General features: G+C 39.4%; 1 protein-coding gene and 1 long non-coding RNA gene across 4 annotated transcripts in view; one reads left to right on the forward strand and one right to left on the reverse strand.

Annotated features, from left to right (window-relative positions):
- LOC108303526 overlaps nt 1-22,913 on the forward strand; it is a 105,744-nt gene that overhangs the window by 80,089 nt on the left and 2,742 nt on the right. The window lies entirely within an intron of this gene.
- Nucleotides 1-22,913, reverse strand: part of PTPRG (protein tyrosine phosphatase receptor type G) — a 770,883-nt gene that overhangs the window by 52,116 nt on the left and 695,854 nt on the right. For 2 of the 3 annotated variants that reach the window (XM_017527402.2, XM_017527401.2), the window contains exons 14-15: nt 21,487-21,573; nt 8,994-9,085 (exon numbers count right to left, since the gene is read on the reverse strand). In XM_017527402.2, coding sequence (XP_017382891.1) covers nt 8,994-9,085; nt 21,487-21,573 — 179 coding nt within the window. The remainder of the gene's footprint in view (nt 1-8,993; nt 9,086-21,486; nt 21,574-22,913) is intronic. The other variant, XM_017527403.2, reaches the window with a different exon arrangement.

The following is a 22,913-nucleotide window of genomic DNA, read 5'->3' on the forward strand; positions in this document are numbered from 1 at the left end:
ACCTAAATGTCTGAGTTTCCTTAATGATTGCAGAGAATATTAGCAGCACTAACCAGGGCAGGCACTTTCTGGGTAATTTACATGTATTAACATGTACTCCAAGAAATGGATACTCTTTTCATACCCATCTTGCAGCTGAAAAAAGTATACAATGGCAGAAAAAGCTGGCTGCAGACCCTAGATAAAAAGTGCTACGACTCAGAATGGGAAACCCCTGGATGAAGCCTTTTCTCACCACCCTAGTTCTCAGCCAGATAGTAGGGAGATAGTCTCTGCTCAGGGACATTTGTGTTGGTGAAGAGATGAACACAAGGGAGAACAAGAGCAGCAGAAGCATGTGGTCAAGACTACAAGTGCCATTAAATGGATGGGTTTGATGACTCAGGTGATGTCACTGATGTGGCGGTGGTGGGAGGAGAAGCATCAATGAAAAAAGGGGCTAGAATCAAAGTAAAGATGTTTTCACTGACTACAGATTAAATGGGAGATTATTATGGTATAACGAAAGCAAGATAATGATAAAGTTGGTAGAGCGAGAGGAAAACCACCATTTATTAAGCCTTACTGGTTACCAGGCAGTATGCTAAAAGTTTTTCACACATTTATCTCTGTAAAAACCAGATGAAGGGAACATGGCTATTCTCACAGTACACATATGGAAACTGAGGCAACTTGTCCAAAAAGACACAGTTAAGTGGCAGAACTGAGGTTTGAACCCAGGTCTGTTGGACCCAAAGACCATATTCCTGTGTACTTTGATATACTGTTTATCTTCATTCTCAAAGCACTGTAATTTCAAGGAATAACAAGAAATTAAACTTTTAAATTCTTAGTATCTTGGTTAATCTGGTAAGTACCACTTGATAATTTTGTGCTAATATATATATATTTTTGAGACATGGTCTCACGCTGTCACCCAGGCTGGTTGGAGTGCCGTGGCTCAATCGTAGCTCCCTGCAGCCTCAAATTCCTGAACTCAAGCAATCCTCCCAACCCAGCCTCCTAAGAAGCTAGGTATAGTTCCACGCCACTATGCCTGGCTAATTTAAAGAGATGGGGTCTCTCTGTGTTGCCCAGGCTGGTCTTGAACTCCTAGCCTCAAGAAATCCTTCCACCTCAACCTCCCGAGCAGCTGGGACTACAGGCCCATGCCACCACACCTGGTTTATATTTTTTGTAAAGATGGGGTTTTCCCATGTTGCCCAGGCTAGTCTCAAACTCTTGGGCTTGAGCAATTCTCCTCCTTCTACCTCCTAAAGCACTGAGATTATAGGCATGAGCCACTGTACTCAGCCACTGTTTGTACTTACAAAGTTTTCAGATACCAAAGGTTTAAACTAGGCAAAAGTGGGACCACTACCATTATCACTAAATCACCCAATTATAAAATGACTGACAAAGAGAATCAGTACCTGAAGAGGTGGCTTATTGTTATTATGTATTATGTACCCTTAAGTTCCCAGATTTTAGCTTTTTGTGGTTAGAATTTAACTATGTACATAACTGGCCTTTTACCTTGTTTAATCCACAACAAAACCCCCTTATGTACCACTTTTGATGAAGTTTGAAATTAGGTTTGTAGGTACCAAAAGCAGAGCTTCAGAAGAGGGTGAACTCATGCCAGCAACTTCTACTAAGAAGAAAACACCAAAGCTAAGATAATACTGACCTCAAATGCAACACTGTAGAAAATAAAGAACAAGGCATTTGAACACAAAGCTGTTTCCAAAATCTACAGCTATGTATCTGCTGTACTTCTATCTTCAGAACTGTTAGAGGGAAATCGCCAATACGTTAGGCCTCTAACCTACTCATATATGCTAAATTTGCTTTCTCTTAATCTTAAGAAATAACCAATAAATAAAAGAGAAACCGTTAGCTTTCTTGCCTATAGTTTTTAATTTGATATTAGAAAGGAAAAATAAGCAGCCAAAGCTATCCCTGAACATACACCACAGGGAAGAGCTGCACAGAGGGCCCAGCCTGAGTACACTGCTCCTGGTAAGGCCATTAGCTTATAACTCAGTCAAACTGAGTATCTGTGATTCTTATCAGCCACCAGTGATGAGATGCTTCCTGTGTATCAGGAAACCAGAGCCAGACTGCATGACTCCACTTCTCTGATTCCCTTTCCTCATCTGTAAAACGGGAATAACAGTACCTAAGTCATGGAGTGTTAGGAAAAGTATACAAGATAACACAAGTACTTATAAGAGTGCCTGGCATTTAGTAAACATTTCATATCTATGATTTATTGTTAGGTGCTACTTGCTTTACGTGCACAACTTTATGTTCTAGGGGCTGTGATTACTCTGATTTTCTAGGTGAGGAAGCTGGCTAAAAGAGACCAAGGAGCTTGCCCAAGGCTGCTGTCATTATCAAGTATTAGGCCCAGGCTGACTCCAAAGCCTGGGTTCTTCCTTATTAGATTACCTCCCTAGAGCTTACATTTAAAAGAAACTTTATATTTTTTTTAATTGTACTTTAAGTTCTGGGGTACATGTGCAGATCTTGCAGGATTTTGTTACATAGGCATACACATGCCATGGTGGTTTGCCGTCTCCATCCCCCCATCACCTACATTACATATTTCTCCCAATGTTATCCCTCCCCAATCTTCCCAACCCCTGCTATCCCTCCTCTAGTCCCCCACCCCCCAACAGACCCAGTGTGTGATGTTCCCCTCCCTCTTTCTATGTGTTCTCTTTGTTCAACACGCACTTATGTGTGAGAACATGCGGTGTTTGGTTTTCTGTTCTTGTGTCAGTTTGCTGAGAATGATGGTTTCCAGATTCATCCATGTCCCTGCAAAGGACATGAACTCATCCTTTTTTATGGCTATATAGTATTTCATGGTGTACATATGCCACATTTTCTTTATCCAGCCTATCTTTGATGGGCATTTGGGTTGGTTCCAAGTCTTTGCTATAATAAACAGTGCCGAAATGAACATACGTGTGCATGTGTCTCTATAACAGATTGATTTATAATCCTTTGGGTATATACCCAGAAATGGGATTGCTGGGTCAAATGGTATTTCTATTTCTAGAGGAATCACCACACTGTCTTCCAAAATGGTTGAAATGATTTGGCATTGAGGGTAAGCTTCAGTTACCTGGAAAATTCACACTGGTAGACTGGTCACCTTGATGATGCCAGGTAGATGAAGTGTTACGGTATTTACCTTCCTGCCAGGATGCTTAGCTGATGTGGTTGATAGGTTTAAGGTCTATTTAATAAAATATCCCTTCTTGCTTACTCTGGAAGTGTGTGGGTATGTATATAAATACCATTAAGATTCCAGAGGTCCTTAAGTCACCCACTCTATGAACAATCCCTGTAAATTTCATTTAACCCTTAGCAGATCTCTCAACCCTGTCCCAAATTCCAACCAAATCTCCATGGGCAGAGAAAACATAGCCCTAGCATAGTACTTGGCTCAAATCACTGCAGCTCAGATCTTATCCCCCACTCCCCATCTTCCCTCCACCCTGCACCAACAACTGGCCTGTTATCAGGTACTGTTAGCCACACCTCTAGCAGATAGACCACATTTTCAGGAATTCAGTCCCCTGCCCCTCCTGTCTGCCCTCGCAGTCTCTCAGAGGCCAAGTTCAGGTCTCTCACGGTGTTTGGTAATAACTTTGTGTCAACTTGGGAAGATAAAGCAAATATGAAATAAAAGGACATTATCAAGATTTCCTGAGTTAGGACACAACAAATAGATTTTTGTCTAAATCACACTCTTAGGATGCATGGAGTGTTGTGGAGGTTGGAACATTTTATTTCCTGCCATAAAAAGAAATCTCTTTTCATTTATGACACAATGAAGTCAATAAAGAAAGGGCTTCATTATAGTCAAAAGACCAATGAATCTCCTTTGGAGATAATCTCTGTATAAATAAAATATGCCAACAAGGTTGGTTTAATCCCAAGGGTTTTAAACTGCATGTTTAAAACCCCTTTATAGTCTGGCACCCTGCTGAAGCCAGTGACCTTCAAATTATTAAGATGTATTTTAACTGCTGGAAAGGCATGAATCATTTCTGAATTTCTAAGCTACTGGTTAGCAGCAACATTTTGTTTTGTAACGCTCTTATTAGAAAGTTAGATTTTCTAATTTCCAGAGAAAAGCATTTGTAAGGACATTTGTGTCTGATAGTGCACATATTTAGGAACGCCCTTTCAATACACTCTATAACAGGTTAATTTCATGAGCTAAGTTCTGATTTTTAGAACTTTATATATAATGAAAGTCTAAAAGAATAACAATGTAGTGAATGCTTCATTAATAACTGAAATATTATTCAAGTTTGTTTTTTCAAAAACATATTCTTGAGTCACTAGACTTTTAAAACTACTTGTCAATGTTCAGAATATTATGGATCCTAAAGAGATTTGTGACCACTATTGTAGAAGATGGAAAGCATATGAGGGGATTGACAGCTGGGTTACTGCATTCAATGATGCTTTATCCTCACACCGAAACAATGGGAAACCAGTAACCAGGGAACATTTTCTTTTGAAAAACCCTTGGTGAAATATATTGAGTCAAAGCCCCTTTCATTCTCCCGCAGAAGTCATAGTTTATCTCTCCTGCTCCTGCTTTTCCCATCCATCATGCATGGAACAGGCACTAACAATTCAAAATCTATCCGATAAAAGAATTGATACTACCTCTAAAGTGACTGGAATCCTGGAAGGCAACCTCAAAAGCACTTCTTTCAAGCTGGATAAATACTCTTGCATTATGAGTTTTTTTCCCTAACGTGGCTAACTGGCCTCAGCCACCATATATATTCACAGTCTCTGTCTAGCATTTCTACATTTTGCATAAGTGTTAGGTGAGACTAGGAGAAAAAAAAAAAGTCTTCATTCTTGAAAGCTGTCTTTGCCATAATAAACCAGAAGAACACACTGAAGATCCTAAATTCCTGTTAGAATTAGTAAAATTGATCATTCAAAATTCTTCAAAAACTCCTATAAGCTGCTGTCTCAAAGGGATGAGTATCATAGGGTTAGCAAAGCTTTCCTTAATCATTTGCCTATTTTATAATAATTTCCAAAAGTCAGTATAACTTACTGATTCCATGTATGCTTTGGGATTTAAAGATACAAGCTATTTGTTTATGAATTTTAACCACAGCAGAATCATCCAAAGTTGCTAAGTCAGTGTCTAAATTTGTTCAACATGACTTGTTTTCTAAATCATTTCAATCACATAGACCTGTTTTTGTGCAGGGAATGGATATCTTGCTGAGTTGAGTCTTTCTCTCAGGAAGGAAGAAAATAAAAATAAGTAGGGAACAGAGATGAGAGGGGAGATTTTTTAATATGGGGAAAATGTCAACCCAAGAATTATGCCCTCCAGGAGGATGAAAGAGAATTTAATGGAAAAGCAAATGGTCAGTGTTAGTGAGAGAAGTTAGTGATCAAGAAGTCAGCAAAAACTAAAGAGAATGTTCACATGTATTTGAAGGTGCCTTGATTTAATGAAGCAATACCTAAATGAAGACTCTTGAGTCCTGAGATATCAAAACTGTCACAGTCGTATGCCAAGAGGTGGCAGAGCCATTTCTAAGCATCTGTGCTTTGAAGGCACACAGGGAATTCCAGTGTTAGCCGCACTGTTTAGCTCTATAACCTTGCGCAAATTAAATATATGTCTCCAAACCTCAGTTTCTTCATCCAGAAAATGGGGGTATCAACTGTACCTGTCTCTATAGGACTGTAGTGAAAATAACATAATATACTTTGTTGGTAAATGCTCAATAATTACTAGATAATTATTTTTTAAGAGGCTAACTGTAAATAAGTTCTAGGAACACAGTGGATTGTGTATTCCACAGTGATGATGCTGGAGCTCTGTTTTTACAATAGCTTGGTACTTGAATTTTCAACTTTACCCTGTTGCACATATTTTCAGCCAGTATAATGATTCGGTTTACTGATTATATCCATTGTCTAGAGAGTGAAGAGCCCAAGTGGTAAAATAATTTGATAAATCTGGCACCCAGTACTCTTGTTATTTACGTTTTGAGCAAGGATAAAATATAACTGAGATTGAATGGGTTGAATAAATACTTCATAGGAGCTCTATAAATCTCATATTATTTTTGGAAAGAAGAACAATTTGGTAATTTCTAAGCAAAATCATTTAAAATGATTCCATGGAGGTCTCCATTAAAGAAATTTGTGGTAAAACCTTCAGTGAAGTGAAAATAACTCACAAGTTTGTTAAAAATTGTTTTTCTTATAGGAGACACAGGTGTACTGCTGTAACTAGAAGAAATCCTAAATCATAGAACAATGAATTGTTTAACGTGGTTTGTGAATTACAATATTTTCCAAAGGTAACTATTAAATAGTACTATGGGGTTTTATTTACCAAAAATACAAGATTGTGATCAAGCTGAAAGTTTTTAAGAAAAGGTCATTTAAGGTAACTCTCAGTTAAGGGTGAAGTAAGTTCGTTTGTTTAGGCATGCTCCTAGGAAGGCTATGTTAGCTATGAAGACCTGAGAAAGCAGATTAGCCTCACTCGTCGTTTCACTAGGTAAGCCCTGTAACATCACATTGCCTTACATTTACAATAATTCATTTTTATCAACGTGTTACAGCTTGTCAAGAATCCGTCGCCTATGCCAAGTGAGGTATATGACTGAATACATGGGTTTCTCAAGTCAGTGGAAAATGTGAAGGAATCGTCTTTTGATATAGTTATATTACTAGTGAGTGAGTATGAATTAGAAGAAACTCATATTTAAAAAGGAAAAAGACACATTTAAAGAAATGCCTCTGGGTTTTGAGTATTTACCTTCTTAATTGAATAGGTAACTGGAAATGAAGCAGAAAACATTCAAAAGCAATTTCTGGTCTAAGACACCTACTCAAAGGTGTGACAAGACATATTCAGAGGATCCTAGTGAATTAAAAGTTCTAAAACCTACATCAAAGAAGAGTGATGCAAGGTAGGGCACACCCAGTGGACATAGTTCAGTGTTCTGGAAACACAATTTTAACATGAGTCATGCAAATGTTGTCTCTCCATGACTTCCGGGATTAACAACACCATGATCTGGGATGGAAAGTTGCAACAGCTTACACTTCTGGCTTAATGTATGGTTTCCAAAGTGCTTTTACACATATCATCTACTGGGGTCTTAACAGTTACCTCAAAAGGCAAGGAGACTAGACATGCTATTTACTTTACAGATTCTGGAAACTAAGCTCAGAGAGGTTAAGGCACTGACCAAAGATTTCAGGGTGGACCTAGGTATTCTGATTCCTAATCCAACGGTAAAGGAAAACAGAAAAGGGAAAACAGCCCAGTAAGTATTTCACCATTTAACTCTTTAAACATGGATTTCAATTACACAGCTACCAATCAACTGAGTCTGTCAGACAATCAGGTCAGAGGGGAGAAAAGCTGCCAGGAATTTTCCAGTGGTCAACCCACATTGTTGGTAATGCAAGAGGAAAATGTATATGCACACTACGGTACAAATCCAGTAGATTCAGTGAAACTTCTTATTTCATGGTGATGAAGACTGATGATTCCTGTCTGCTTTCTCTACTCTCAAAGGAAAAGCAGTTTCCTTCAGCAAGGATAAAGGGGTAAGGTTAGTGGAGAACATACAGTGACACAAAACTTACACCATCTGTATGGAAATTAATTTAGCAGCCACAAAATGATCCAACAGGAACTCAATCAGAGACTTTATGTTAATCTTCTTGTTTCTGTGTGACAAGTTTTAGTGAGAAAAGCTGACCAGAATGTACAAAACATGGACAATCCCAGTAATATCTAATGACTTAGCAATATACTAACACATAATGGGGCAGTTAAGTCTACAACCATAACCACACCTAGTGACAATCTGCAAACAACAGAAGCAATCCTCCATGGTACCCCAAGAATGACTGTACCTCTGAGTGTCACAGCCAACAGCTTTCAAGAACTTTAAAGAAATTTTTATAACATTTATTCATTTAAGTACTTAAAGAATACCCACTATGTGCCAGGAATTATTTTAGCACTGAGTATATAGCCACTTGCCCTTATAAAGCTCCCATTGTAGTGGGAAGAGAGCAAACAAAAAAGTAAAATATATAGCACATTAGTTGGTGGAAAGCATTGTGGAGAATAGGGCAGATCAGCAGGATGAGGGAGCTTCAGGTGTGGAGGAGGGGTGGCGTTATAATCAAAGTGATGTTTCTGTTGACAAAATAGTAACATGGAGAGGATAGATGTATCTAAAATATCTGAAGATATGTATTTGGAAGCACATAATGAAACCTGGACATAGAAAGTTAAAATCTGGCAAACAAGAAGGGGTGCCAAATAAAAATGGTGGGTGAGATTGTCAAATCCCACATGTGATTACACCTAACCCACTGCTGAACTTTTAAATGTCTATGGCATTTGCTAGGATTCACTACAGTGTATATTCCACCAGTCCCTACCCCAATATTAACTAAGCATTTTATCTTTTTACCAAAGGACAAGTGAAATAATCCACCAGACCGGTAATGTATCCCTAATATTGCCACACAACCATCCTAAGAACCAAACCTTTCAACATTAAGATACATGATTTTCAGAGGAAAGAATCTTAGAAAAATATCACCTTTAAAAAAATGCGTCAGAAGTTGTGATTTTAAAATGTAAGCACAAATTGCCCATGCAAATGAAATTTAATCCCAATAGATACTAAGAATGTTTTTGTACGGTTCTCCCTTTTTTCTACTGTACTTCCCTTCCCTCCATATGACTGCATATTACACTACCTCAGTTATTGGTTCCTCTCAACAGTTTTATTACTTTGCAGATATGTAAAGGAGTATTCATTAACTTACTCTTAGTTAAGGATATCTTAGACGGGGCAAGCTTTAAAAGGGTATAAAATAATATTTGTTGTTTTATCACATAAAACTGAGAATAAAAGAGAAAAACAATTAGCTCGTTGGAAATAAGAGAGTGTCTTACTTACCTGGAATAGGAATAACAGGAATACTTTCATTAGGGACCACTCGAGGTGAACTGCTGTCTTCCACATAGAAATGAGCAGTCTGAAAACATTTTCTGTGAAGAAAGGAGAAAAACATGTCAACAATAGAATATACTTTGTCTGAGTTCCTCATCTTTTAATTCTTCTTTTACCGATCTTCCCAGCTTAAAGATCACACAGCACCGAGGGCAAACTCATGTAAAAGTAACAAGATACAAGGACAACATTCAGCCTATTGGAGGGGCCCCAAATTGCTAAAGAATATTCTTTTTTTCTTTTTTTTATCATCACCACATCCAACCTGATAGTTGAAAGGGAAAGGCTTTAAATATTTAACCACTCAAATACGTGAAACCATGGTAGAGAGTAAACCTGCCACATAGTCTACTAGGATTCTCGCCACAATATTTCTAAATTTGCTATGTTGCAGAGAAATAATTTGCTATTCTAAACCCACAGTACCAAGTTCAAAACCACACCTTGTCTCCCCTTCCAACACTGTCATCAAACAGCCCAAGTACATAATAGCACCACATTGTTCATGGTTAGCAAAGGCCCCCAAAGCCTCAGACAGCTCTTTAAAGAGGTCACAGGGCTTCAGGAAGGAAAGCACTCAGAATCAGAGGCCCTTGTCAGACAATATCTGAGACAAGGTCTTGAAGCCCTTAAGTGTCATCTGCTTGTTTTTTTTTTTACCTGTATTTCACGCAAAGCAGAGAGCATACACTGGTCATGATAGGACAGGCAGTGAAGAGAATAGCCATCAGCAGCTCACTCAGCCTCTGCCTCCGATGCTGGCTAGCCCTCAGCTTTCCTGCATCCACGTCACTGCTCATTGCGGCCCTAATGAGCTGCCGGAAGCACAGGCTGAATATTTAATGAAGCTGCTCAGCGTGAATGGCTATTGTGACCAGAGAAGGGTCCCTGTTCATTTGGCGGAGGGGCTTTACAATAGCTGGCCCTACTGCTGGGTCTTTTAGCCAAGCAGGCGGCATCCTTCTGGTGCTGTGTCACTGGGATCTGTCCTCCTCCTCTGGCGTCTCACACCAAACAACATTTACACACATTACAGCTTTGCTTTTTCTGGGGGCCATATTCCAACGACCAGAGTAAGTCCACTTTTCTTCACAGTTGTCTTTGCTCATCTAATCAAAAATATCCTAGGATAATTCCATTGGGTGTACCCTGTTCCTATGAGGCCAAAGGAGGAGTTAGGGTTGGGAAGGTTAGAAAAAAATCAAGAAACTATAAAAAACATCTCTGTGGGAGTGAAAACACCTCAGAATTATATAGATGTTTCCATCTCAGCTTTTATATAGGCTATAACCACATGCAATCAGAAATGATCACATGTCATAGTATGAAGTGCTGTTCTTTAAGCAGTGCCTATTTTCAGATGGAAAGTAGCTCTAACTAGTTGTCCATTTGGATAGTGCTCTAGAATAAGTCTAGAATGCTGCTCCAAACCATTAGAAGATTTTGAACATCAATTACAATAGCTCTTGGCACATGCCTTCCAGGACTGCTCTTACAGAGGACTGAAGGAAAAAATGAGTGGGTTTTTTTTCCCTATGAATTGCTAAATTCAGCGTTTGTAATATAAATAATAAAACAAGTTTTCATCACTCTTCTCTTAGCTGGCTTTACCTAAATTTTTGAAGAACATGAGTTAGACTTAAGCTACATAGATATGAAATGCACATAATATAGGGCTCTGGTGCTAACCAAATCTTCTGAATGTAAAACAATGGAAATCTATGTGAAAAAACATTTTGATGTTTGAGATAACTTCCTTCTCTCTCTAGATTGATTATTAAGTTTTCTACTCTTGGATTCCTCCCTCTCCTCACCCACCTTCCCCAATTTGCACAAATTTCCAGAATGTAACATTAAAGTTAAAACATAGGTTATGGACTTCACAAATGAATCAAAGCCTAAGCCACCCAGTATCACATCTAAGGAAAATCTGCTTTTGTTGAGTTAGAGGACAGCTATTTAATTACTTAGTAGCCCAAAGAAGTACTCTAAGTCACTGAGATAAATGGGATGCAATTTACTGGGTTAGCCTTTAACAAAATGAAAAAAACAAACGCATGCAAGAAATAACTTTGATTTTAAGACTATAATTATTATGGCTATTAGACTTCTAAAATATAAAGCTATTAAACAGAATTGTTACTGACCAAGTTACTGTTAAAGTGACTTGGAAAGGATATAGATACTATATTGCAGACTTTTTTTTTTCCTACAAGACAGGCAGACAGTTCAGCCTGTCTCTCAGTTACATGTGGAACTACAGGCTCCACATTATCTTTGAAAAAAGCAGTGTGTACTGAAGCAAATCACACTCTAGTGCCCCATGTGCTGCTGTTTATAATGGATTTTCCCTGGAGCAAAATAACTCTGTGATTGCCAGAGAAAAGCACAGGACTGCGGATAAGGATCAGAAACTCTGGAGACAAAGCTCTGCATCTGTACCTTGCTGCACGTCACGCACTTGCCTCCCACACAAATACATGGGTGGGCAACTAACTACAGAACTTTGCGGGGAGTGTCTTCCCGTAGAATAAAGATTTCAATGGATTCAGCAAATGTTTATTCAGCACCCAATGCACAGCATCAAGTATGCAGACAATGCATTCTCTGCTGCGTCTGCCATCCATACAACTACTTCTGTAAGCCTGGCTAAACACTGGAGTAATGGATAAATTATATAAGCAACAGATGATCTTTGCAGAAAAATTAGGAAATAGAAATGAACAAAAAGAAAAAAAATTAAAATCACCTAAAATCTTTCTCCCAGTGATGATCACTATTAATATTTTCGGTCTATCCCTTTATACTCTTCCTCATTTATTGACTATTCCTTGATCATCTGCAGTGAGGGGCTGGGAGCATAATGATAAACAAGACACATAAGGCACCTGCCCTCCTCGTACTTACGTCTTCATAGGGAAAATCCACAACAAGCAAACAAATAGCTTCAAATAGTTGAAAGCAATGGAGAAAATAAGACAATGATGTAGTGATAACTGAAGTAGGCTGGAGGAAGAGACTTCACTGAGGAGGTAGCCTTTGCGCTGAGGCCTGATTAAGGAGGAGTAACCCTGTGAAGTTCCGGAGCAAGACTATTTTGGGCATGTCAAGCAGCTAGTCGAAGAACCTTAGAGCATAGGGAGCTTGGCACATTTTAGGAACTGGAAGGAAGCCAGAGGTAAGGGAAAGGCTGTGAAAAGCAAGGTTGGAGAGGTGGGCCAGAGCCAGATCATGCAGGATCAAGGAGACCACAAAGAACCTTCATTGGTGTCTAAGAGCAGGGGAAAGCCAATGAAGGGCTTTAATCCTTGGAGAGGCACCATCTGATTTGCTTCTTTCAAAAAGCTCATTTTGGCTACTACATGGTGGAGGGATTAGAGGGCAGCAGGAATGGAACAAGGAGATCAATCTGTGGGCTATTATTATAATCTCACCCAAATACAGACAGTTGAGCTGTTTTCCTTTTTTTTTTTTTTTTTTTTGCAGGCAGGGGGTGTATTTTATTTTGAGTCTCACTCTGTCGCTCAGGCTGGAGTGCAGTGGCACGATCTCGGCTCACTGCAGCCTCCGCCTCCCGGGTTTGAGTGATTCTCACGACTCTGGTGCCTCAGCTTCCCGAGTAGCAGGGACTACATGGGGGGGGGGTTATTTTTAAAAAATGAAATGAGATCATTCTATATGTATCTCTCCTTGATAACAAATGTAGACTGGCATCCTCTTTATTAATGTTTGCTTAATCTTCCATTTCATGGAGGCATTACAATGTTGGTATTTACCTTATTCATTTAATAACCATCTATTGGGGGGTCTACTCTGGGTCAGGGACTGAAGAAGGTGGTGAGGCTGTTGTCAGATTTTCATGATCCTTAACAATATTAAGATCCCTTTGCATGTACAAATTCTACATTGTGTTTAATACCTAAGAAAAGCAGCTTCATATACATGACATTGTATTTTAACTTTCTCATTTCAGGGAACTCCCACGAGAAATTATGCTTCTTGACCTTCAGTGATATCCAGGAATAAAAAAGTGAAAGCAAGGATTTTGGAAAAAAGGAAAGGAAAACACAAGTTTTAATACCTCTAAACTTCTGAACTGTGATGTGCTTACGGAGGCAGTATTATCTCTCATTTTGAGCTCAGGGAAATGGAGATAGAATTTCTCAAAGTGCTTAAGTGTGTCACTGAGCGTGCTATTTCAATTTTCTACCTAGGTCTAATTCTCTTTCAGCTAACTTACCCTTACAGGCCCTGCCTGAATGAATCAGATTTCTAGGATCACGAACAGCCATTGTCTAAAATTATAATTTCTTTACAGAGAACATTTGTATATGTAAAGAGGGAAACCAATGAAACAGATGTTTGTAATGAAAAAATACATTTACAAATTTAACTACAAAATATAATCCAATGGTTCCCTACCATATATTTCATGTTTCCGCCTCTGCCCTTTTTTCTTTTCTTTTTTTTTCTAGATGCAGTCTTCCTCTGTCGCCAAGCTAGAGTGCAGTGGTGTGACCTCAGCTCACTGCAACCTCCACCACCCGGCTTCAAGCGACTCTCCTGCCTCAGCCTCCCGAGTAGCTGGGACTACAGGTGTGTGCCACTAAGCCCAGACAATTTTTGTATTTTTAGTAGAGATAGGGTTTCACCATGCTGGCCAGACTGGTCTCGAACCCCTGACCTCGAGATCTGCCTGCCTCGGCCCCAAAAGTGCTGGGATTACAGGTGTGAGCTGCTGCACCTGGCCGCCCTTTTTTTTTTTACTTCCCATCCCCTTCCCCACCCCTGGGCACTGTCTGTCCCCTTTAAGAAACTCAGGCCAGGTAACATTATTTTCACTGACCCTGACAGGCCTAGTAGTGATCCGAATTAATTATCTTCTACTTTCCCCTATTGTACATTTGCAGGACATATCTTTCTGACACTTAAGTTCTCTGATTTAGGTATGCCTTAATTTTGGATGGCCCTGAACAGTCAGTCTCTCAGTCTCTCTCTTATCAGTAAAGTGTCAGTCAAATGGTGGTTATTAACAAGCGCTGCATAGCTCTTTGGCTTAGGGAGCTTTTAGAATACCCAGGCAGGGTAAGCCCCATTCCTGGTGATTCTAACAGAGCAGGTGCAGGGTGGGACACAGCTCTGTGTATTGTGAAGACTCCCTCTGAGGATTCTGGTATGCACTGTATCCAATTATGAACCACTGTGAGAAAGGGAAAATGGTTCCTGAGAGTCCACCCTTGTGGACTGCTATACTTGTATGGAAAATTAATTTCGGTTTCTACGAAGGTACTGAATTATTTACTTCAATATTATTAACAAAAATGATGTTCTGACATCCTGAATTCCAAATTTCCTGCCACTTGAACAAACTGGAAAATCACGGTCTTAGATGGCTTTCTAAAGCCCACCATCACAAGGTACCCAAGATAGAGGGACTTAAGTGAAATATTCACTGAATGCTCCCAGAAGAGTCCAAGAAAGCTCAGTTTGCACGAAGTATTTCCTCAATTCAAACTCAGTGGGTGTGTTGGACAGAATGAAAGTGAAACAGGAGAGGTGCCTCTGTTGGTCCCTAACTTGGTCCCATTTCTGATACGCCTCTCACAGAGTAAGCATTTTGCCACACCAAAGGAGAGTCCCTGTTCAAAGAATGCATTTTTCTTACAGCATAGCCCTAAATGCTACCCAAGTGCTTCTGGTGCTTGACCAAAGATGACTAAAGTATTAGATCTATGTACATTTCTGTAGAAAGTTCTAAGTAGCAGAGTGGAAGCCAGCTTCCTATCATTACTCTCCAATCATTCATCCCTTTTTAGAAAACCAAACATGGGCCCATATATCTTTAAAAGATTTCTAAGAAAGGTCTGATTGGAAGTCCAGAAGGTAATGTGTGATATCCTCCTGGTAGCTGATCAAATCTGTATGAATTCTGGTTAGCAGCTTTCTGGGTCTTAAGCCCACAGCCCACAGCCCACACCTGTGGTCCAGATCTGTGGAGTGTCTGAAGGCCTGATGGTAGGAGTGTGCAAGTATGCATGGCTTCTTAAAAGCCCACATGGGACACATAAAGCTTATGATTAGGAATATTTTCTCTTGGATTGAAATTTCTAAATTAACCTGCCGTTCACTCAAATAGGGAAGATATTTTAAGGATAAGGATCTTTTTAAAAATAAAGTCTACTCTTGGGAAAGCAAAGCACACACACGTGCAGAGTGCATCTTTCAGTTAGGATGTGGAACACATCGGCCAGTATCAGCTGTCAACGTCAAGTCCCTGAGCTCCCCGCTGAAAAATACACACTGCCAGCACATGACAGGCTCCAGTATGTTTAATTGGCCTTCTTGACTAATGAAACACACACACACCCAGCTGCTCTGACAGTCCTTTATAAGTATTAATAAAATTCCAGTTATAGAGACTTACTATCCAAACAAAAATGTAGCAAAATAACCGAAACAAACAAAAAACCCTCTAGACTTCTGACCCCCCATTTCCACCCAGGAATTTGATACATTCTTAAGGAAGAAAACCCAGAATGACCAAATTTCTGAATAAAGGCCTTTTTTTCTGTGGCTTCTGTTTTTCTGGGTACCCGTTTAGATAACCTCTGATACAAGCTAACAATTTTCTTATATCTCTTTCTGCCCCTCTGACAAGAACCTGGAAATAATTTAGTGACCAATATTTTTCAGAAGCCAAGTGCTGAACTTGAGTGCAAGACTGAACATTAGAAATGTCTGGGATTCCACACAATGCTGCTGTATTTAAAACACACACATCCCTTAAAAGGCAGCTATCCAAACCTGCTTACAGGAAAAAGGGGTTTCTGGGGTCTACGCCCACTTTTACAGGCTTGGGATCTCACACCATTCTGATCCAGGGTCCTCGGCCTACTACAGCACTGCCCTCGACAACATGATGACTGCTGGGCGTGGGCAGGGTGGAGGACCACAACACGGCCTCCAGACTCGTCTGACAACCCAGAATCATGAACTAACCTAATGTTGATACAGAGGAATTAGAAACCAAGTCACTGCCTTCAAATTAAACTCAATGGTTCTACAACCACATCAGGGTGACAAAGAATTTATTAGCAATGTGTAGCTCAAAATTCTAATTGCAGACCAGAGCGGGCAGTTAGCTGAACTGCTGCTGAATATTAATTATGTAATCTTAACTGATTTACACACTGCCCTCATTTAAATTTTCAGTGGCATACCCGCTAATAATCCCATTTATTTTCATGCTGTCAAGAAGAGAAATCACATTAATATTTACTTTTGTAAATGGATCTGTTGTAGTAAACCCTGCATGAATAACCGCCACTTACAAATAGAAAGCTGAACATGTTCACATGCCTTCAAGGGAGATGATTGAGAGCTATCTTTAAAAGGCATGAATCAAAAACAAAAACAAGAAAAAAACTAAAAAAAAAAATAAAAATAAAAGGCATGGATTTATTAGGGCAAAATGTTTCAAGAAATTGAAGTGACAAATACAACAATAAAAGAAAAAGGCTGTAGGCGTTGTTGGGCTTTTCCTCAAAGAGGAGTGTCTGAAATAACTCTGGGATTCCACTTGGAAAGGAGCCCAATGTAAGTTCTAAGTTGAGATTTTTCATATACAACAACTCACTTGCTGTTAAGTTTCCTTTACGGCATGTTAAGTGATTCAGTTTATAAAACTCAGTTTACACTTGTAGTAGTTTTTCCGCAAGGGATCTTCTGAAAAGAAAAACCCAAACCAAAATATGTTTCTGGTGGCCATATTTTCCAAATCATAAAAGGGGGCGTGAAATTTGACAAATGTCAATGTGCTTTTGGGGATAATCAAATGGCAAGTTTCACATGAGGGCTATGGAAGTCCCAGGCCATATGGCTCTCATACCTTAGATAAGCAGGGCTTATCAGATATGAAGAGAGAGAAGGGTAACAAGGGAAGGGAAAAGAGAACAAAACCTTCCAAGAAATGGATGGGGTGTGAAAGAGGAAACATACTAAAATGAGGAGAGAATGTTTCAAAAATATTTTGAATTTCACATGAATAGGAGAGATGGCCTAGTCAACTTTTGGTACAGTTAGAAGTGACAAAAATCTGATTCCCATAGTGAGAATTTTATTGGATAATTCAAATTGCCTGTGATTAACATCTTTAGGAAGGTGGGAGAAAAATGATCAAATTACAGGCACAAAAGTGGTATCAAAACTATATTCTCTCGCTGGGCATTAGGTCTGCGAAGAAATCCTTGCAGATATCTAGGCCTGACTAAAGTACTGGTAATACTTTCCAGGAGATAAGAGAGAAAAGGTCTCTTCATAAACCACATTTTGACAAGACTGTCACAGTTCTTATATTATAGCTGGCTTTCAGAAAGTGAGCCCTGGACAGTACTTCCCAAGGCTTCCAGCTATTACCTAGAAAAGAAGGCTTGAAGTCAGGGGCTTTAAGGCGGCTGTAGTACCCTTCAGACTCTAGACTGGAATGTTCTAAACATCTGGACTGAGGCTTGAGGGACTCTCCACCTCATCTGCCACAGTTTTAAGGCACTGACACAACCCCCCACCGATATGGGAAGGTTAATGGTGATGTGATGGTCCAATTCATTTTGGGGGAGGGGGTAAGAAATGAAATTCACATTTTATTTACTGCACATATTTTTCAGTATTTATAATCTAAAATGTCTGGGTAAAAGCCTTTTGGCAACTCCTTATTTTGTTAATATACTGATTGACTGTATTTTGCTGTGAGTGATATTTTAAGGATCTAAGAAGGTATTATATGCATCTTCACTAAGCCCCAGATTGCGGAATTTTTTTTAAAATACTTGAGACCATCTGGGGGAGAAAAAGTTGATTCAGACATCACACTATTAACCAGGTTAAATTCCAACTGAATTTACTATTAAAATTTGAAACCATAAAAGTAATTTTAAAAAGAATAATCTCAAAATGGAGAGACTTTTAAAAGAAAACTCAAAATCTAGAAAATGAAGCAGAAAATACAGATTAAATCTGATTATATAAACATCAAAGAAGAACAATAAATAAGAGGTAAACTACAAATTGGGAAAAAATATTTGCAACCCATATTACTACCAAGGGATCTCTCTCTCATTAGAAAAACGCCAATAACTCAAAGAAAAAATAAGCAAGAGATATAAACAGTTTACAGAAAAACAAACGGTTCAATCCCACTTATAATAAGAGACAACACATTAAACCCACACCAAGACACCCCTTCTTTTTCACCTATGATGTTAGCAAAAAGGCCAAAGTTTGACAACATAGTGTGCTGGGTTGGCTGTAGGGAAATAGGCATGCTCATATGCTTCCAAGAGAAACCCACCTTGGTACACCATCATGGAGGGCAATCTTGCACCATACGTACACAATACCATGTACCCCGCGATACAGTTAGTAAATTTTCCTCTGAAAACTTTCCTATAGATATGCTTATCCCACTTGCAAAATGACACATACACTTATTCACCACACAACTGTTTGTAATAACAAAAGATGGAGAACAATCAAAATGACAGCCACAGGGCACTGGTTAACTAACTAAATCATGAAACTTCTACACAAACGAATATCATGCTTCTATATAAACGAAAGAGGAAATTATACAGGCATAGGGTAAACTTGTGTTATGTGAGAATAGCAAGGCACATGACTGCGTATGCAGTATTTCATTGTATATAAGGGGATAAAAGGATATTCATTATTTGCTTACGTATTATATATACATAACAATCTCTGGAAGAACAGACAACAAACTAGCAATAAGGGCTATCTATTTGTGAGGAAGAAGCAGGGTGGGTGAGTGATGGGATGGTAATCTAGGGGTGCATAGAATTGTAAACTTTTTGATTTTGAATCGTGTCAAGTATTACCTACTCAAAACTTAAATCAGCTTTATTGAAAAATTAAGTACTTGGGTCTGACTTTCAATGTTTTTTTCCTCTCCTTTCTAGGAGGATAATCACCTCTCACAGCCGTTGTCCTGCTTTTAGCAATTCTCTGTGCAGCGCACCTTACTGGCGCCTCCCTGTCCTTCCTGCTCTGGGAGAGGGAAACAATAGGGACAGAAGAGTAAGGCCACGTCAAGTTAATGTGCAGGGACTCTCTAACAGCTCTTGTACCTGTCTGGAGGGCTGCAATTTAGGCATCACTAGGGGCTCTTCTCCTGATTCCTGGCCACATTTTGGGTGAAGATACAGCCAGGAGAGAAAACAAGAGCAGACTGAAAAAGGCAAAGGTGAGAGAAAGAGCCTGCTGAAGTGCTTGCCTTCCAGCGCAGAGGCAGGGGCACCCTGTCTTTCAAAGCCTTTTCTTAGAGCAGCGGCAGGATGGACCATGGGTCAGGAAAGGAGGAGGCAAACGCGCCTGGGGAGAGAGCATGGGGAAGGAGAGGGGACAGCGGGCTAGTGGGGAATGAGGAATTTTACAGTGTGGCAGGGTGGCCAGCATAAGGAAGAGCACCGACATGGAGCCCCTTGAGGACAGGATCTGTATCTCGCCCATACTGTTTTTATGGAGTAGTTAGCATAGCACATGGAGCCCTGAGAAGGGGTCCCGCTCAGGACCCACGCTGCTACAGTGGAGTCCCAAGGCAGCCACTTAGGCAGAGTGGCCTAGCCAAGTGATAACTTCTCAGAGCCTGAATTTCCACATCTTCTCATTGGGTTAATATATTTTACACACTAAGCATTTTGCATATATTACCCCCATTTAATCTTCACAACAACCTCATGAAAAGGAGCTATCATTAGACTCATTTTCTAGATACGGAATCAGAGGCCCTATGGGCCCTTCCTAGTCGTGGGGCCAGGACGTGGCAGAGCTGTGGTTAGAACGCGTATCTCCCTAAGCCAAAGTCTGTCTTTTAAGCTACTACACTCTTTTAAAAAGTAAATGATAGCATTTTCAATCAGAGGGATTCTATAAATACTTGTAGTTTCCCAAGATGGTTCCCAACTCCTAGACCTAGATGAAACTGATTGTGCTTCCCTCACTGAGAAGCAGAGAAGATACCAGAGGGACTGGGGCATCTCTCTTCATGATCCAAAATATGTCTACAATGGGACACTGACATGTGGGGTTCTAGATACATAAAAGAAATAGTCTGGCAGGCTATAGCATCACTTCTGGGGAGGACTTGAAATGGGATGTGCATTTATCTTTGTGATATTCATAACGTGCAGCTGGCTCTTTGAACGTGTTACAATCAAAAACACATTTATTTAGAATGAACTAGGTATGACACTTAGGCATTTAAGTGATGTCCAAAGTCTTCCCCTCGTAAGATTAGTCTTTGAATCCAAAACTATACAGAGAAGTTCCTATTTCAGTTTCTAAGAGTTTTGAAAACATATTAGAAAGTGAAGACATTAATAAGCAAAAAGAGATCACAGAATAATTTAGCTATCAGTGTTAGCAGTTACTGCTTTCCCTAGAAGGCCAAAATTGTACCGCATAGTATAAAAGAAAATAGATCATGTACCTTCTCATTAATCTGTCATAATCCTAAACTTTACCTTCTCAGATTTCATAGGTTTATCTGATCATAATAATTGGATATCGAAAATTTTGTCTTAGTACTCTGATTTACACACAACCAATGGAGATGAATCATTCCATATAAAAATTCTAGCATAAATCCTATAAATTGGTTCATTGGAAGTAAAAAGGGACTGCTCATGACATAATATGGATTAGTGAATGAGTCTAATTATCATTTTAATATTAAAAGATATTAATATTAAATAGAGTTTGCCTAAGACAGGTCTTACAGAAATATTATCAAGAGATTCAAGTGTGGTGATTAAGACTGTACAGTCATGAGTTTCAAGCATTTATTATAAATGTTTCTAGGACAATAATTTTTCCAAGTATTCAAACCGTCCAGAACTCATATGTGCGTCCTTTTTCAAAAAACATTTCATCATTCTTAGGGAAAAACACATAGTACATCCATGTTTGCTCACTTCTCTCCCCGCTTCCTAGTCTTCATCCCTAACTTATCTACAAATTTAGGTTTCTAAGAGGTATTTTTCACATAAGGCCAAACGCATGCATTATATGTTTATTTTTAAAGCTCAAAAACATGCAAATATCTGAAAGTTTGGAAAGAAAGTGGATGCAATACACATACAGACACACATAGAGCACCCCCAGTACATACAAACCCAGAAACAACACCCCCAAAACTGCAAAATAAAGCAAAGCAAGCACACACAGGACATACTTTAATTGCTCCCAGCTACACACAAGCTGAATTGATATTTGCAAGTCTTACTTTTGGGAATTCAGGTAGAACAAGTGAGCTTCAGCACTGTGCCATCTATAAGACTTTCATCCCCATGGCAACAAAACAAAAATTTGGCAAGCCAGTCCCGGCCATCAAGACACCCCCCACTTAAGCTTGACCGCCCCTCACCTGCTCCCCTTCTCTCCTCTCTCCCCAGAAGAAGGCACTTCACGGAAACGTCTGGGAAAGCCCTTGGACTTTATTTTGTTACACCCTCTAAATGGACAAAAAACAAAAGAGAACAGGTGTAGAATACAGTATTTTCAATTGGCCACCAAGAGTTCCATACAAATGCCCTCCCCTCCCCTCTAACACAGACAGACCCCGTCATCAGGCCTCGTTAATGACATTTTCAAAAGAGGATGCTTAGGCACAAAGCTCTCTGGACTTTATGAACAGCTTTTATGCTGAGGTAAGAAACACCCAGTGGGAACTTTACTCTTGTAAGTCATCTTTACATATTCGCAGCCTCTGTTACCCTGGTGTTAATGGAAGGTTGGGATGCCACAAACACAGTGATGACCCTTGTCATTCATATACCCGCTCTTCCACCTTTGACACACTGCCTGGCAAATAAAATGGTTTAAATTATCACTGGAGTAAACAGTACTTGGGGATCATTTGGTCCTCCCTTCTGCCACAAATGTCTCTGAATCTGGTGCCATTAGACAAATCTGGGGTTTTGTCTTCTACCCCATGCTTTCCTCTCATCTCAGAACAAACATGTTCCTAATTCACAATACAGATTGCAGAATAAGTAGGAGAGGCACCTAAGGGAGATGGGAACAGCAGTTGGCAAGTTATTACTATATATTAAGTCCTATATTTAGTTTCCCCTTAAAACTTAAATAACTGTAGCATCTGAGACTTGGCTACAGAATTTGAAAGATGCACTTCTGTCACACAAGAACACTTGAAGTATTTATTTAATTATATTTAGTCTCCTAAACCAGCTGGGCTATAGGATTTCACACTGAAATGATTCCTATTCTTTCCAAGCTCTGTTGATAAAATAGCAATGACAAACTCAGCTATATGGAAGTTCTCTTTTTTGGAAGCTCTGTTGAATCCCACACCGAATTCTGAAGCCAGGTATGTAATTCCAAAGGAGTAAACATTTGGTTAACTATTGAGTCCACTGGTGGTTTTTTACTTCTAGGAATGAACATTCTCTAATTCTTGATTGTCAGGTTTTCTTCACCCTTAATTCAAGCTTTCAAGTACTGTGTTAATTATTAGACTCCATGTTGGGTAAAAGTGCTTGGCACAGGAACCTGAAGTTTGAGAAGTCAAACTTGGAAGGCGATGAAAAAGGGGGGAGGGGTTGCTGTAACACAGAACTTCTTGTCTCCCTCTATGGAGTGCATTCTGGAACTACAACAACTGTCCTACAAACATCATGGATATACTCAGTGTGGCTATGAACATTAATCTGAAGAAATCATGAGTGTGTTGGAATGTTTTTACAAATTCTCATAAAAACTTGAAATTTGCAGCTTCCTAAAATATTTAGACTTTTTCTCAACCCTTAGCCCTACTCTGAATTCTGCCAGATT

This window comes from Cebus imitator, unplaced genomic scaffold (genome assembly GCF_001604975.1).
Source record: "Cebus imitator isolate Cc_AM_T3 unplaced genomic scaffold, Cebus_imitator-1.0 Scaffold48, whole genome shotgun sequence".
Lineage (NCBI taxonomy): Eukaryota > Metazoa > Chordata > Mammalia > Primates > Cebidae > Cebus > Cebus imitator.